General features: G+C 33.2%; 1 protein-coding gene across 1 annotated transcript; it reads right to left on the bottom strand.

Annotated features, from left to right (window-relative positions):
• Positions 1-12302: 12302 nt before the first annotated feature.
• On the bottom strand, positions 12303-19317 carry LOC131844336 (replication factor C subunit 4). Its single transcript, XM_059193195.1, has 6 exons — positions 19174-19317; positions 18815-19090; positions 17626-17844; positions 16134-16293; positions 15566-15648; positions 12303-13147 (listed from the first exon to the last, which is right to left on the bottom strand). Exons 1-6 carry the CDS (start codon positions 19281-19283, stop codon positions 12940-12942), a joined length of 1056 nt encoding a protein of 351 aa, XP_059049178.1. The 5' UTR covers positions 19284-19317; the 3' UTR covers positions 12303-12939.
• Between the last annotated feature and the right edge of the window lie 17 nt (positions 19318-19334).

Raw genomic sequence — 19334 nt, 5'->3', positions numbered from 1 at the left:
GCATTAATATATTCATGATGCTGGACGATATTCTCAAAGGAACATATGAAAACATGAAACTTTCATTGAAATAGTTCGATTATACAGTATTAAAGTGTACGTATTTTATTTTAATGTTATAAATAGATACTATGGAAACAAATAAATAAAATTTGAAGTATCTGTCTGTTATTTCAAATTAGCAGCTTTTCACTGCATGGAATAGAATGCGGTAGATATTTACATAAAAAAATCACAGGTAACAGCTAGTTAAGTAAAATATAAATGCTTTGCAATTCCTGTATGTATCTAATGTGTTATGTTTTGGTTGGAAGTATGTAAGTACTCACATTTACCATACCACATTTTAAATTTACACGAATATGTACTCATGTAAGGTTTAAACATGGCAAATAAATTATAGATTACGAAGGCACATCACGTCAATTTATTACATACATTGAAAATACCTACTTAAAAATATTATACAAGGAGAATAAACCTGTTTTAAAATGTTTGCTAGGAACCTTCTAAAGGTGCCTCCTCCCGAAGTTTGTTAGTGTTACAGAAGGTGTATTACATTTTATGAGTCAATAAAATTTAAACATATAATAAGCATATGCATAATACATTTTGAAATAGGTAAAACCCAACATTATTTTTTTTGCTTCTGTGACGTAATTGTCCAGCGTAGCCCGGTAGCGAGGCATCGACCTCCAACATTTCACACATAAATCTTGTACCTACATTATTCCCGGTGTGCCGTGTTCGGTAACAAATTACAGCGTTATCCGAGTGGCCGAGGGCCGTTATTACAACTAATTGGCGACAATCAGTCCGGCTACCGCTTTGTGTCGTGGAATATTCTCGAATCTGACCGCCACGCGTTGGGCCGATCTAAACATCTATTTTCATTCGTTTTCCTAATAGTCCTCGATTTGTTTAGGATAATGAAAATATGGGAAATACAGTCTTAAAAATATATTTTATAATAGTACACATATTCACAATCATATTTTTGTTCTTTTTATAGCTTGTGTCAAGCCATATAAATAAACTTACAATACTTGTTATTAGGTACCTAATAACAGACATAAATTTAATTAAATATTAATACAAGATACAAGTCTACAGTAACAACATCATCAGTAACAAAATTGATAAAACTGAATTCACACAAGATTAGTATTCTTTTATATGGTAAATGTTTCCACTATTAAATATATCTAGACTAGAGGATATGCACAATAAATACAGGCCAAAAACGAAAAAAATCCATAGTTATTTCAAACCTTCTTCCTCTTAGCACCGTCCAACTTTATGTGGGGTCGGCTCTCCTAATTTTGCGGCGCCAGGACAATCTGTCCTGGGTTGTCAGGTCGGGCATTTTTTCTGTAGCGCTTACTCATGCTGGTCCACCAGATGGCTGGAGGACGTCCTCTACTTCTTTTACGTTCGGGTAGTCTTAAGGCTTTTTTGACCACGTAATCTTCGTCACTTCGCATTACATGGTCACACCATCACAGACGGATTTCGGTAAATTTGTCCGTTATTGGGGCCACTTTGAAACTACTGCGGATGTATTCATTGATATAACTTAAACTTAAAATATAAACATAGGTACATAAATTCCATCACGACTATTATTCCCGATGGGGTAGTCAGAGACATTATCATGTGTTGACGTCATGATGAACGCAATACCGGACACGCCCACATTTCGCTGCGTACATATCCAACGTGGTAAGGGGGCGAATCTAGCGCTGACTGTCTGATTAATTATTGCTTTATTATCAGTGTTCCCTTTGCCGTAGTGTCAGTCAGGAATATTAGACATAAAATATTTTATTGATGTTAACCCGATTTGAACACACGCCTTTTTTGGCTATATATACGATACGATATGGGAAACGATCGGAGGATCCCAACATAGATCCTCCGATCGTTTCCCCATCCAATTCAGACGGAAATCGAAATTAAGACGGCCTGAGCCAAGGTTCGGTTCCCGTCAGGTGGGAGTTGGCCTTCAGCCGCTCCATAGATCCTTCCGAGATTTTGGAATGACATCTGCATTCGCCACTCGGTCAACAGCATTAGAGTAGTCCGAAAAAAAAAGCAAGTCGTAGTATGATGTTATATATCCTATAGCCTTCGATAAATTAGTTACCGAACATAAAAGAATTTTCTAAATCGGAAGAGTAATATTGGAGAGATTTATTATTACTACCATACACAACATCTGACACACTTTATCTCGTTAATATTAGTATAGATAAGTAATATTAGAAATAAATGGTGACAAATATTACAAGGTAGAATTATATATGACTTGTATAGTTGACTATAACAGTATTTTAATCGGAGTTATTGTATTTCCGTTTAAGAATAAGAATCAATGCAATTACTGACACAAAAGGCAATAACTCTATATAATAGTCTTCAGAAATCAACGGTTAAGGGGTGGTTTGGTGCTCAAAGAGTTCATACCAAAATTGTATTTATTTTTTTCCTATTCCAAATACTACATGTAATTATTGCCATGAATGTTTGTGAGGAGAAATAAATAAAATTATTATTATTTAAAAAAATATTCGTGTTTACCCCTACTCTATTGTTATTCTATTGCACACTGATATTGCTAATTTTAGTGTACTCTACAGATCCCTTAGTTGTTTGTGAATTATCCAAATGTTCAAAATTTAATTAAAAAGAAACCAGTTATAAATGAAAAATATACTAGATATACCCCGCACAATATGGAGATTCATCATTACAGTGTGTGGTATCTAGCTCAGAGCATAAAGAGATTTCAACAAAGCCCGACTGTTCAACGTAGCTCATCTTTGTATGTAGGGGTTCTTAGTTGCCGTTAACGCATAGCTCAGAGTCAAATGCACATAATGAGTTCACTTCACTGAATAGTTTAATACCCGTATGAATTGTATGTAAACCGGTACAACCACGCTAATGATTAAACAAAAGAAACTCGCGTTAGGTCGTCGACGTGAAGGTTCCCTCGACCCTAGTATTCGCACGCCCTCCACACACGGAAGCATAGTGACAAGGATGCCAGCTGTACGAGAATCCTCGTCTAAGTACGAGATTTTTGCCCATCTGTACCAGACTTTAACCTACAGAAATCGATCAAACTACGAGGATGTAAGACGTTATAGAGGTAAATTGAGCTAACATACAAGATTTTATCAGATTTTTTGTTACCAATCTAAATGTTTTTAGGTTGACAACCCTATAGAATGTTTACATGAGAAAAATAACTACATATGTATGCGACAACGCATACAATGCCCGTCTCGCTCATGAGAATAACAGAATTGCCACACTGTGGTGGACTGGTTCATTCATTGCTATAGTTATTGCACTTGCAAAATGCATCGCATTTGATGTGGCTGTTTCCTATATGTATTCCATAATTCTTTGGATTTTGAATGCATTAATATACGTATAATACTTATATACATCGCCTATATAAGTACATATAGAACACTAACAACATCATATTATTATGTCACACCCGTGATTTCACTGTTACGTTGCTATTCCAGAAGACTAAGATGTCATGCTTCCTATAGTTTCACTAACAATGCACCCTACAACCGAAGCACGGCTTACAAAGCAAGCTGTTTTATGGCTGGCTTATGTGAGACTAAGTACCCACGCAGACGTCTTTTTATGGCCTATTTCTGGTGTGGTTAATAAAGACTTTGTATGAATTTAATCAAATATGTATATACTATAATAAATATTAGTAAATATAATCTCTTAGAACTGTAGACTGACAGACTAGTCTACAGTTGGAAACGTTGTAATTAATAGTAAACGATGTTAGAAGTTATTTTATAAATGGCTATGACCACTGAACACTAAAAACTTAACCAAAAAGCCCTGTTTAAAAAAATCTTGAACTGTATTTTATTGGAAAATGTTATGCCAAATAGAAGTTTCCATGTCTTCATAATTGCCTATTACATTGCCTTACCAAAAATTCAATCTGATTCACAAATAATTGCATATGAGGTTTACCTGCTTACCATTATCAGCTTAGATACGTTGTGGTGCCAGGCGGTATCCTGTGCTTAACAAAGATTTACAGATTATGTCAAAGGCCTAAACGAAAAAAACTTAAAAGAAAAGTATCCTAAGGAGATAAAAACCCAACGATAAACATAACCCAAAAATGAACATCTTTCAATTCTTGTCCCTGACAGGCCACTAAAAAAGGGCCATCACAATAGATCTATGCAGATCGCAGTGCCAAAGGTCTAATTAGTAGGTATAGTCCAACCTCCAAAATAGGGGGGAAGGGGATTGTTAACAATATGCAGATCGAAACCATCGTGATGAGTGAATTTGTCCAAAATCTCATGTCATAATTAGTAGGTAAAGTTAGCGCAGGTGGGTGCACCTCCAAAATAATGAAAATAATGATAGTAAATAAATAGTTACGTTAGTTATTTATAAATTTTATAGCCGGTTTGATTATCATGGCCAGCTTCGTGTCATATGATGCTGTATACAAAAGAAGACATTTAATGTCTCCAACTATTCGTAGTTATACATCAAAGTCGACCCAACATTAATCTAGTATCATCCGTTTGTTATTCTTTGTCTGACATTTATATAAATGTAAATCTTGATCTAGATTCGTAAATACATTATTATAAGGAAAATGTATAACGAATGAAAACCTATGCAGAGGTCATGTTACGTTTACCAATATGATGTCATGTATACGGGAATACTATAGAAACAAGGTTAAGTTTGAACATTTTCCTATACACAATCGTAACATACGCATTTTGAACTATACCAACAGCACTAGATAGTCAACAAGTAGGTACAAGATAAATATCATAGAAATTTCGCAATGTTGTAATATGCTATCGAATAAATTAGGTGATATCGTATTTATTTAGAATTTTATATCTAAAACACTGTGCATTGAGAACAACGTTATACACAAACTTACACATACCTACTAAGCACAGTTGAAAATGTTTATTATATAACTATTACTAATTTCAAAATAAGTTAGCAAGAACTATGTTCATGGTTTGCAACCTTACAATAAACATAGAAATAGACTACTTACATATTTCACTGCATCATTATATTATTGATATCATATTCGATATTTATATTATGTGGAACTTCATTTAAGGATCACATAAGCTCCTATGTACTCGTAGTTTAAATTCCTGGATCTCAATGATAAATAAAAAAAAATCTACTTATGTCAGCAAATAATATCATCAAATGGATGTATGGGCTCAGTTCCTTTTGCCTTTTCTAATAGATATACAGAACAAAAAAAAACGTAACAGAAAAAAGTTGACCGTTTATTCTGAGTTCGTGTCTTCCAGTGGTAAAGTGGTAACATCAAATATTATGTGCGAGTATTTACCTTGATTGTTTTATTTATTGTTTTTGTATTTATTGTTTTAATTTTACTTGGGAGTTCCCCTCTGGCATTCAATTTACATATCCGATATTACTGTATATTTTTATATAAAAAGTAACGTCCCATGCAAAATTGTGAACAGTTTTAAAATTACCAATTAAAACTTATTTTACAATATTACACCTGCAACTCTTCTATAATAAATAAATAGCTTATATATGTTAATATTCTAAATAGATACGGATTTTATTATAAACCTCGCAATACAGTTGAACATACATTCCATTATTACATTTTTGTGTAAAATCGTAAAAATTCTCAAAAGAATTTACTCTCACTATCGAATACAATTTGTTTCGTACATTTACTTGTTTAACACGACAATAATTCATGTAACTTCACGGCGCTTGACTCTATCACAATATAAAATTGTTTTATTACACACAAATTAAATTTTTAAATTAAACGCCAATTAATCACGAGATATAAAAACTAGTAGCCAAACGGACCTAGCAGAAAATTTAGACATAATGTATCAGACAAGTTGCGAGTTAATTTAATGGCATAATAATTATGTCGAATTAATGAGGGATAATGGGGATAAATAGGTCTGTAATGGCGAAAGAAACATGAAAGTTAAATAAACGTTGTTGTAACGAGTTCTTTCATTATTGTAAATGGAATAATTATTGAGGAATAGGGTGAGAAATAATGCAATTAGAAAAACTGACGGACGAATGCATTTGACACGCATCAATAGGGTTGCTAGTTGAAAGGCTATAGAGTAAAGGTTAAAATATAATGAAATTATAGCTAATACAGGAAACATTCTTTTAATTTTAAAAACACTTAATAACAAATGGAAACATACATTACTTACCCGCTTGAGCAATGTACCGAAAACATTTAATATGGAGAAATAGTTATTTTTAAACTTTCGCGTTTAGTACACATTATTAAAGTAGTTAAACCGGTTTTAATACGAATAATTTTATGGTAAATGGTAAATAAAGGCATTTACCTCTCGAAGTTTCGATTGGATTGCACTAACCGTGGTCACGAGTTGACTGATGCCTTAATTTAACATAAAATTTTATTCGTGTTAAAACCCGTTTAACTATTATATATTAATAATGGAAAAATAGTTATTTCTTATTTTCATAGTAAAAGATTGATTCTGCATTAAACTTTTTTTTTGTATAGGTACTCGATATATTTAAGGAGAACCATATAATTACACCTACTTGCATTTTATTTTATAAGTGTAAGATATACTAAATAATTATTTAACTTAAGAAAATATACTAAAATTACAACAGCAAAATATACCATGCACAGTATTTTAAAATCTATACAAATAGTTAACACTGCTTTCAAATACAAAATTCAAAAGCAATTTCATAAAAGCCTTTAGTAAATTACGATCTGTCCATCAACAGAGCTCAGCGTTATTTCTACATAGTTTTTTATGCCTCGTGGAGCTGCTTAATAGTGTTCCGGGTAGTGGGTTTAGTGGGGCAGGTACGCAGGTACCTATAGAGAATAAAGGCGTAGGTACTTAAAAACCAATGTGACGGTAGACAAGGTGCCTACCTACCTACCTACCAAGTATCCATGGCGTTGTAGACGAGAATTGCATTTAAATAAATAATTCATTTTTGAATGAATAGCTAAAGTAGTGTTAGTGCTATTTGGTATTGTAGTTTGCACACATACGAAATCATAAAAATGTAAAGTTGAAAAGAACTTACTTAAAAGGGCAACTGGCAAGTTTCTTGAGCAGTCTTCTTGATCGCATCTGCGTTCTATATAGGCAAGAGAATAAAAAAATGTGTAATAATATAAATGATGTAATAATTAATCATACCTACTAAATTATAAAAATTATTTTTATTAAATAAAAATTATTAAAAATATTTTTTATAATTAGTTTCGATGTTTTGAGCATTTATTTTGCTTGTAAACTATTTTTACTATTCTCTTTCTAGCCCATTGCAATATATAAATATCTTAATTATACAATATTTAATTTTTGAGATATTTTATTGCCTAGAGTCACAACTTACCCGTTTGTCGTATAAAAATAAAATCTGAAAGATGTGAATTACTACAAAAATTGAAACAATAAATATTAATTATATATACTCGTATAAATTCGTTAGAACTGCTCCTATGGCATTATAAAATGTTATAATACCATAGGAGCAGTTCTAACGAATATTATGTAATTTATTCGATGCGATTTTGTTTTGTAGAATTCGAAGAATTCGATAGCTTTAGAAGTCAGCCTGCAGATAAAATTTAATAGCTCATATTAAACGTTGAATATTTATTTTATACTTTATGTTATTCGGGCGAAGATAATATATTTTTAGTATTACTGCTTACCAATAATTTATTCTAATGAATATTTACCATCATAAATGATTATATTGTTCTTTGACTATAAGAAATGCGTTATACTCTTAAGTCACTACACATTCGAGAATAACTATTTTCTTGAGATCTCACCGTGTGTTCTTTCAAGGTGAATCGTAGTTATATAGCACAATCACATCACACTCGCAGTAAACTATGTGTAGGTTTGTCCTGACACGCGAATAAGGTACAAAACACAAAAATAGTAAAAAGACAGTGAGATACTACTTAAAAACCAATGTTAATTTTTTACACATGATGATTTTTTTAAAGGAATTGTAGGAATTTAATGAACAACATAGTAAATATTTTAGTGCCATACAAGACGATGTATTTAATGCCACATTCACTCTGAAGATTGCCGCGAAAGTTATAAAGATAGTAAGTTAATTAAATTTGCCGTACATAAGTTGTAAAAATATTAGACAGTGCCGGTAGAATTTTAGAAGAAAAAGATATTAAAAGTTAAATGCTATTCCAATTCCGGAATGATCATGAAATTAGTCAAAGCCGAGTAATGATGGTGTTTGAAACGAACGTTGTTCGTAACGGTCATGCATTACTTGAGCGGTCAATATTGATGATTACTTTTTGTTGAATACGTAAATAAAAATATATAGAATTTGCATAGCAGCTTGCATTTGCTAAATTATGTTAACCCTTTTTTACATGGTGTACAAGTCCAAATACATGCTTTTATCTAGTTAAAATACCTTACTTATATAGCAAGTAAGGAAGCTGTCTAGATAGTTTGAGACTGTTTTGGAGTGTAAATCCAAATTATGTTAGAAAAGATACAATTTCAAAATGGCCGCCAGCAACTTTACTATGCACGCCATTTTAATTCTTCGGAAATATATTAAGTACAATATCCGTATCGTAAAAAAAAATTCGTGGTGGTCACTAAACGTAGTGATTGCTTGCTTAGTGATGGTTACAGAATCAAATACAAAAATAAACATATTAAAAAAATTAAATGGCATCTACAACTCTGGTTATTGTCCGTAGACGTCCGTAACGTACCTACTAAAGATGGCTATCTAATAGAAAAATTCTAATAATGTAGAATATCTTTATCTTCATGAAACCCATTTTCAATAATGTTCATTCTACTCATAGTAAAGTTATAACTTAAAATATGTAATACTAGGTATATTATGTACAATAAATATCAATAGAACTATGAATTAAACATACAGGAAAACCGATACACAGGAAAACATTGTTAAGGCCAAATTGTGTAAAATTTCGTATGCAAATGAACAGGAAAATCTGGGTGAATCGAAAATTATTGAATTACCCATCTGAAATAATAATATCTATGAATGGTATTCGATTCAAGTAGCTATAACATTTTTAAATAACTTTAAATTCTTCTATTGGACAATTCATTGACTTACCTATGCATTGATTGTTATTATATTATTTAATATAATACATATCTGAAACGTATTCTATTAAATATTTAATATGTTCTTGATTACATTAGGTACATTAGGTAGATCTGTACTATTAATTAATATTATAAGTGTGACTTTTTTACATCTTTGGCACCAACGAACCATCAAATATTTTATAAGAAGACCCGGCCCGGGTTCGCCCGCTTCTTTGTGAGTTTCTCATGCAATATCTACTATATTATCAGTCTGGATTTCTGGAATGATTTTCCTTCCAAAGAGTGAATTTCTCAAACGGGTGCAGTAGTTCCGGAGTACTTCAAGTTATTTTAATTTGCTTTCCTCATAGTAATCTCTTTCTGTATTTATAATACCTATTACTACTAGGATAGAATTGGCATTAATGTAGTACCGATTTGTAATGGCAACAGGGTACATATTCTATATTTTTCATTGTTTTCTTTTCATTTATTTGTATAATTATCATTACAGGCCTAGTCCAACACAAGAGTGATACTTTTGTTTAATAGGGAAGAAAGGACTCTTTTCAACCAATAAATACCTATTTATTACTATCTGTTACACGCGATTTCGTCTGGTTTCTATTAGAGAAACGGTATCTATTGTCACGTGAAAATTGAGACGTATTCAGCAACATTAGAGAGGCATTAAATGAATAATTTAGTTCGTTGCGAACTATTTTATATATATTCACTAATTGTCTATGCTTTTTTACAAACAATATAGTAGATATATACCTATTCATAATTTCGTAACATTTCATTTAGTAATAAATATGCTCTTTATATTTGTCTCCATGTACATAATACAATCCTCGCACAGTCTTCATATACATGAACTGGTTGGTATTTATTCGCGGCATCTTATCTCTGGTTATAATAAATATAATAAACCATGGAACACGACCCGTCTGGATGGTAAACTTGGATGTAACGAGATTGTCTCTAAGGACTAATATGAATAAATATAGTATTATAATTTTATAAAGATGACGATGAGGCGAACAGGGATGAATGGAAGAGAGAAATATATTATGCCGACCCTAAATAACAGGGATAAGGAAGAAGCAGATGATGATAAATTTTGTAAAGAGGCTTGTGCGTTTGGATGTTTGGGGTAGTTTGTGGTATTACTGATATGATATTGAAAATTCTTTTAGAATTGCCCATTTCTCCGTTTCAAGGGATGTAACATCTCAAACAACTAATAGGAGAGAAGCTCCAATACAAATGTTGTTAGCAACTAGCTAGCTACCTTATATAATAGTAGATATTTCTATGAAGGAGGGTTTTTACACGATTCAAAAACTTTTCTGTTTATACTCGCTTTCATAGTTACCTGAAATCGTTTAACAATTACATGAGAAAACAACTATTTCTGGTGTTAGATAAAATAAACTCTTATTTCGTGCATATTTATGCACTTATTTGCTACAATTGCTAACAGTTTCTTTAATGCGGTAATTTTCTATGCATATAATATGTTTTAATATTTAACTACTACAAACTGTTGTAATACTTAAATAAGCGCTTATGTTAATATCTTTGGTTTTATAATCTGAAATTTGTAGATGGGCATGGCTAGCTACAAGTAGCGGAACGGGAACTAAGGTAAAAAAATCTATACTTAATATGTATATTATTTGACAGTAGATATGCATAGACAGTCGGTAAGTAAGTAGATATAGACATATCTAGTAGACATAGATTCATAATTTCGTAACATTTCATTTATTTGACTGAAGGTTGACAACCATTATTCGCTTGTCATGAGTACAGTCATTTGCCAACAAAACATAATGAGCGCTATTAGAGAGGTAACTCAACTCGACGTCGACAAGTTCATAATTATCACTATGATGCAAAAACATGAGCGCAACTCGGCGGATGTGTAGGTATTAGCGGGGGTACATGACGGGGGAAAGGTTGTCGGCCCCGGCCCGTGACGTCACCGCACTGACCACTCTGGGACCGCCACAATGGCCTTTCTCAGAAGGAGCAGATGCGCTTGCCCCGCTATCTGCCGCTCCCTACCCCTCGCCCGCGTGCACTTACGCCGCTCAAGAGAATTCAGGAATGCGTCGATAACCTTACAACAAAAATGTACCTAAACTAGCCAACCGAGTTAAAACCGTGACTTATCCATAAAAAATAACAATCCTTCGCCGGCTTAATCATGAAAAACTACAACAAAAACTCACTCTGAACAAGCAATAGCAAATCGGCGCGAAGTGTAACTAAACGACATTTTTGGGCAGCGCGGCAGAGGCTCTCAGGTAGACGCGGCCGGCGGGCGGTTCGCGTCAGAGCGCCTACCTGCCGCTAACGTATCATTACGACGCACCGGTAATGATACTCGCCCGTAATCACCGGCTCGCCGTCCGCGTCCTGTCTATCTCCGCCGCTCCTCCGCACTTTGGCGCCTCGGCGACGAACCACGCAACTTCCATGGATGAGTGTGGATCTAGTCATGATGTAAAGAGACATGCACTAAACCTCCACTCATCGAAAGAAATTGACCACTCGCCGAGTCCCGCAGCCGCTTCGCACGTACCACTGCACGCACTTATCGTCCGCGACGTCACGCCGTAGCACCGAACAGCTTGTTCACGAGCACGTTGCCGTGTTATTTAAACGGCCAGAATTAAACGCGACCGGACGACGTAGCGACGCGCGCTCTCCGCCGGCTCACTACGAAATAAACGGTCGAGATTTGAAATCTGGGAAGCTAGACGCTGCGCGTGCGACGATCGAGAGGGGCGACGGCGACCAATGGGCGAGCTGCGCGCGCAAACCGTGACGTGGTGGGGACCGGCCCGCGCGCCCTCACTCCGCATCGCCGCGCGATATTATCTTTTCTACAAGAACGTTATTTTCTTTCTTTCCTACTCGCCCGTCCGTCCGTTCAACCGACGGCGGAAGTGAAATGAACGCGCGCGTAAACTGCAGACACGGTGCTGGTACTTGGCTTGGTACGACCGGTATACTGATTTGTATCTCGGCACACGTTTCCAGTGCACACAAACAATGAAAGGCATTAACAAAAGAAAATTACAGTATTCAAATGAATATGGTTTATTTGTATGAAAAACTGTAATTAATTTTTTTCCATATAAAAATAGATCAGTCATTTTTCAAAATGCACTAACTTCTTACAGGTTATATTTTTTGTTTTTCATGTCAAATGTGATTCTTGACTTGAATTTCGACATGAAATGAATCACTATTGCCATGAAATACTTAGTCTTCTACTATATATAATAAATGTACTTCTGTGCAATATTTAAAAATATAATATAAGCGATAGAAATAAATTTATTAGCTTATTTGGTTTGACTATGCACATAATAAAAAATAACTTGATACAATAAAGCTGTTCTTCAGAAAATAAACAATTAGGGGCTTACATTCTTGCACAGTACAAAACATAATACAAGCTTTGGTTAGTTTTGGAACTTGATGGATCTGTGATAAAACTGTTTTCATATCGAGGACAAACATATACTAACTACTTATGTATATATATTACAAAATCTCAAATATCAATTTCAGGTTTTTTCCGTACTTTAAAAAACACTAACAGTAATCGGTTTGGAATTGATGAAGACATCGGATAACAAATAAAAAAAACAATCGAATCGTACCTAGAAGTCTGTTGAAATACACAAAATTTTATTCTAACCTTAGCAACATAACAATTAAAGCATCATGGGTCATTGTTAGCCATTATTATGGTGCAACCGAGGTCTGTGAGCTGCATGAACTCTGCGCCCCCGTCGAGGAGCCTATGGGAACACACCGCTGCCTTTTCGCTAATAACACACTTCTGTTTGTTGGTGAGATGGCCTGCAGTCACCACAGTGGCACTCAATTGTTCTAATAGTTGAGATGCCGAGTATGCGTCCATTAGGAATCTGGAAGAGAATAGCTGAGATTATTACATATTTTCTTTACCTGAGAAAATACTTACTGTAAATTTTTTCAACAAAAAAGAAATACAATTTTGGCATACAAGCTGAGGGTTCATCTGATTTTAAGTAACAACCTATGTAACAGCAGATGGGCCGGCTGTTCGCCATCATCGTAGTATAAAAAAACAGCACGATGAACATCAAGTAGATATGAGAAACTATATTTTTAATTCTTTGTTATCAGTTATATTGGTACTTAATTTTATTCGTTTTATGGATGCATGGGTCATACTGTATTTTGTAATGATCATCTACATCACACTATCTATAAGCTTACACTTTCCATCAAGTAGGCAGAAATTTGGTCATCATTCAACAAATCGTATAAAGAACACTCAACTTAAGAGCATCGTCCCTCATTATAATCGTATTAAAATTCTAAAGTGATGATAATATGAAATAATAACACTAGCAAGACGCACTTGTTTTGCATGTAATAAGATTAGTCTGCAGTAAAATGGAATTAAAATATTTTATGTTAGACATTTAGCCATATACACGTATGAAAGTTGTTTTCAATTCCACGTAGTAGCTTTTGCATAATGCATAAACAAACAGACAGACAAGAATTCTAAAATCTATTGTTTTGGCTCTAATAAAGACGGATTATCTTTATTAGAGCACCAGAAGTTGAGAAGATTTTATTTTAATATCTATTACATATATTTTGAAATATATACAATCGTCGGCATTGTACAATTTTGTTATTGTGTAGATTATTGACAATTATTATGTAATTATATCCACAAGCTTGCACTTTGATCCCTCATAATATGTCGTCCATCATAATAAGCCGAATGTAATTTTTGTATACATTAGTATAAGTCTGAATTTTATACATACACGCACTAAAAATACATTCACACAGCAATAAATTATATAACCTAGATAACGTTAAATTTTGAACATGTGTTATTATAGTAAGCAAAATATTATTATTTTAACATATATATATTATATTACAATTATAACATACCAGGTTATCTGTAAGAGATTGCTTTGAGCCATAAGGCCGCCTTTTATTAAAATATTTTTGTATTAAGTTTTGCTTGTCTAAATATTTTATTTTTATATCACAAATAGCTGTCCCGGTAAACGTTGTTTTGCCATATAAATTAATAACGCTATAAAAAAAATAGGGGTTGGTGAGGAAACAAAAAGGGAGAAGGGGGAAAATTTAGGGTTGTATGTTTTTTTTAATGATATACAATAAAAAATATAAATAAATAGTTTTACCCAAAAAATAAAAAAATAGATAGTAGCTGATTCTCAGACCTACTGAATATGCATATAAAATTTCATAAAAATCGGTCAAGTCGTTTCAGAGGAGTATGGTAACTAACATTGTGACACGAGAATTTTAATAAGATAAAGAGTATTATTATTATTACATTATTAACAATTTTCGGTGTATGTTATCATATTTATTATCACTATGCCTACAGGCCAGTTCGGCAAGCTACATCAGTGGAGAAGTACTGGAAAACTTAAATGGTATATTTTATTTCCCATGTTACTACACAAGCTTTATTAAATAGTTTACTACATATTTATGTCGCCTCTATTTTTCTCTTGCTATAAGTATAGTCGTATGCGTAGGATACATCAGCCTAACCTATTTCAGCGAAATCACAGGATAAAAGCTCACATCACGACATCTTCGTCCGCCGAATGGCAAAGCATAAAGTGTTATCACGTGATATTGTGATGTCTTGTATCATGTTTAGTCACCGTTTACCACTTATCTATTCTATTGAACTATCACTTAAACTACTCTTAGTAGTTAATTTAAGTTACCCCACTAAAAATATTTGACTAAAAATCATCTGATTGGGTACCTCACTCTCACCTATTTCAGTACCAAGAAGCTTGCTTCGTAAGCTGTGTGTCCATTATACGATTAGACATTGAAATTACAGGATAAAGTGCATCTTAGTCTTCTGAATGCAACGCATGAGTGGTATCACCATATGATAACGTGATGTCCATAAAGGCGACGGTCATCAAATATATCATGACAAAAAAGTACAACAATGTCTTGGTCCCTGCTATATTAAACATATTTTTCAAACCCGTTCAATCAATCCCCGATCCTGTCCAAATATAGATTGAAATTACGACAGCCTGACCCGAGGTTTAAAGTCCTAGCGGTGCCCTCGGTTTAAAGATGTATCCGTCAGAAAGGAGTTGCCCTTCAGCCGCTCCATAAGTCCTTCCACAAGTTTTAAACGCCTTCTGCACTCGCTCCCTATAACTCTCAAAGGCAGCATTAGAATAGTTCGAATACAAAATGTATTTCTGCCTGTAAAAGAAAACATCAGTGATATTAATATAAATTTAAATAAATACTAATATGCTTACTTATCAACAAACTTTTCGAGTTCAGCGTAATTCTTGACACTCAAATATTCATTGACACTCTGTTCAGGTACCAGCCCTGTCACCTGCGTAATATAAAAATATCAGGAGAAATATTATCAAAAATGACAAATAATCACTCTAGCCTACTTTTGATGTAATTAATAAAATATGGTGTTAACAATTACAATGTATTTCGTGTGTATAGGTTTCACGAATAGTTAATTTTTAATTTTGTCTTCATAATTTTATAAGGGCTGCAGATAATTTAGAACAAAGTCTAGTAATTATTTTTATTGATAAATTTAAACAATTATTAAGGTTCTATTGTCAAAGAGTATATACTTCTATGCATTTGTGTGTCAAATACATAGTAGTGTGTAAAATGTCTTTTTTTATTTGTTGTATTTTTTATGCATGATTTTTAAAAAATATTACTACTCTGCATTCCTTCTCTATATAAGCTACGAAAGTTCATACTTATAACGACATATCTAACCAAATTGTATGTTAATATGGTTAATGAAATAAATTTATTATTACAATTTAATAAATTCTTTTCAATATGTACCTCAATAAGTCCATCTGCAGTAATTTTCCCTAATAATCGCTGGCAACACTGCAGTGCCGTGAGAGCACGACGCAGGTCCCCCTCACACGTGTCCACAGCCTGATGGAGCACATCACCTTCGCCAACATCAACACCTTCAGCCTCACATATTTCTCGCAGTCTAGAGACACATTATATATAATAGAAAAAGGGACTTTATTATGTAATCTTATTATATTTATAGATTACATAGAAAAGGCAGTTTTTGCCTCTTAATCCAATAAATATGCACAAAAATATTTATTGAAATAAAGTGAAATACAAATAAACTAAAAAAAATGGGTATTTTTTAAATAAATGGTAATGGTTTACTCTGAGGGGGCACCAGTGGAGAAATATGATCATGATCAATTCACCAGGAACTTATCATAATGGTGTCTAGGTGGAACCATGTGGAGATGAACCTAACATAGTACATTGCTAGCAATGGGTTCATTAGTCCTTGTTACTAACAATCCCCTTCCCCCAATGAAATTAGTTTTTATAAATGGATTATAATGGTATAGTGCATTTGCTTCTGATAATCATATACTCTAGCAGGTCACCTGTGGGGGATGATTTGCTTAGGTTGAGTTTAGTCGAGATGATCATGAGGTTAGATTAGTTATCCCCTTCTGGCAAATTCACCAAAATGTATAACAATAATTTTCCAGGATGAACCATTCTGAAATCAACTTGAAATGGTACATTGCTAGCAATGGGACCATTAGTCCACATAGATAACAACCATAGACATGATAAAATAAATCACTTCCGTCCCCTCACCCCTCATCCCTCATCCTATCACAGGAGGTCACATTGTAAGATAAAATTTCTTGTTTCAATACTAAAATTCAACACAGATGTCACAAAATCGGAAAGCCTTTTCAAGGCAGTTTTATATAATCTTTTATCCATATTTAAAATATGAGTGTTCTTTATATACAATTTGTTTTATAATTTTTATTTTTTTTTATTTAAATAACTTTAATGCACGTCATACACAGGTAAAAAGTACATATGGCGGACTTAACACCTAATGGCATTTTCTACCAGTCAACCATGAGTTTAAATATATTATTTTATAGAATATACATGAATAAATATATATATATACACATGTTCTTATATATACATATACAAAAATATACCATACACACATAAATATATGACCAATAATCTGACAATGAAATAGTGATTACAGCCGACAGTGTAAGCATATTACAATAGATACAATCACTTCTGTCACTGCACTCTCCTTATCACATCTACAAAGCATATCCCTTCTATCATTATTATTGCTAGTACTACATGGGTCCTATATTCATGAACTTTTAAACATGCTTTGTAACTCCTACTACCTCTTATTATACCATATCAATCCTTGCCAACCTCCTTCCTCCTTTCCTTTGTAACTTCCTGTGATGTATATTATAGCTCCTATATTATTATTTAAAAAAATATAATTACCCACCTTTTAATAACATTTTCCCTTGCAAGTGGCTTGAATCTAAACTTTGAGCATCTGCTTGTGATTGGAGGTATGATTCTTGACACATAGTTGCAGATCAAGCAAAACCTAGTTGTACGTGTTTCGCGCTCCATTGTGCGTCGTAAAGCTGCCTGCGCTGCTGTTGTCATAGAGTCAGCCTCATCCAATATAACCAACTTGTATGGAGGGCATGGTCTACCACTGTAATCAATAAGTTTAGAAATCAGTAATGATGGTTTTAACTAATTGCCACTAGTGCTATACTTTTTGTAGATCTCATTATTCATATTTAACAGATGTTTTTTGGTCATAAACAATTTACAAAAAGAAAATATCAGAAAATAAACCAAGATGAATTGTGATAAAAGTCTTCTTTAGTACAGGATGTCTATCTACAGATATTAAATTTAATTAAAATTAGTTTAGCTATTTAAGTCACAATGCCTATCAACAATTAGACATTTATAATAAATGTGGAATTTAATAGAGATAGAATGAAATACATGCCAAAAAAATTAATTTGGTCAAGAGGTGTTGTAGACCTTAACTAAATCAAAACCAATACAGAAGAACATTCTTATAGTATGTAATTATTATTACTGTGATATGGTAGAGCAACATATGATAATGGATTGTACAAGTGTACATTATATTATAAGTCTTTTAACTAATGTCACATAGTGTGTAGTTTATATAGTCTTAATAGCTAGTGTAAGTTAAAGTATCCATTTGTAAGAAACAAATACACAAGTTCCAACCCTACTGTGTGTGTATTTACTCTAACCACTGATCTAGTTATCACATTACCATATATTAATACCATTTTTAAATCATGATATTTTACAGAATCTGAAATATTGTATGAACTTTCTTAGGAATCTTTACAGATCTGGTTTTTTAGATATTTCTAAGTTATTAAAGATTATTATATTACTTAGGACTTAATATATTATATATAGCAATTTGCTATACAAAAAACATTTTAATATTTCATTATTTTACTTGTTAGGCTACATGTAACTACAAACATTTCTAAATTGTAACTAAATTTATGACATCAAAAACAAATGTATGCTGGATCAATTCAACTTCTACATTCCAATCAATTGGGGCTGTTATTGGCATTACTTTCGACCTATAAAAAATAATATAAAGTACATTAAATACTTACTCAGGTCTAGTGGCGCTAACAGTAAGTTGAGCAAATGCCTTCACTTTGTCCCGCACTATCTGGATACCACGCTCGTCGGATGCATTGAGCTCTAACACACGATCACGTGTAATGTCCCCAAACAGTTGCCGAGCTGCAGCAAGAATAGCACTTGTCTTCCCTGTTCCAGGAGGTCCGTAAAATAATAAGTGAGGCAAGTCGCCTCCTGACAAACATTCCCGTAGAACTTGTACTACTTCCCCCTGATCCACTATGTCATCTATAGTCTTCGGCCGACTAAAATAGATAATTATAAATATATATAGTAATATATTTTAAATGAAATCGTTAGACATATAAACAAAATTATCGATACGTACTATTTTTCGACCCATGGTGCCGGTGGTTTCTTTTTAGTTGAGGTCTTTATTCCAGACGACGACGGCTTGTCTGCTGCTGATATTTTACCTGTTTTTAGAAAAGCTTGCATCTTATTTTGCTATAATATTTAAAGAAATATTGATAAAAACCGGTAAGCCGG

The sequence above is a fragment of the Achroia grisella genome, unplaced genomic scaffold (genome assembly GCF_030625045.1).
Source record: "Achroia grisella isolate CSIRO2021 unplaced genomic scaffold, CSIRO_AGI_Agris_v1 utg402, whole genome shotgun sequence".
Taxonomy (NCBI): domain Eukaryota; kingdom Metazoa; phylum Arthropoda; class Insecta; order Lepidoptera; family Pyralidae; genus Achroia; species Achroia grisella.
Note: the sequence above shows the minus strand (reverse complement) of the source record. Positions and strands in the feature narration are given on the sequence as shown.

Coding starts and splice junctions, on each gene's coding strand:
- LOC131844336 (XM_059193195.1), bottom strand. CDS start 19,283: ATGCAAGCTTTTCTAAAAACAGGTAAAATATCAGCAGCAGACAAGCCG. Junction 16,294..17,625: donor AGGGAAAATGTTATTAAAAG/GTGGGTAATTAT, acceptor ATGTGTCTCTAG/ACTGCGAGAAATATGTGAGG. Junction 15,649..16,133: donor CTGCAGATGGACTTATTGAG/GTACATATTGAA, acceptor TATATTACGCAG/GTGACAGGGCTGGTACCTGA.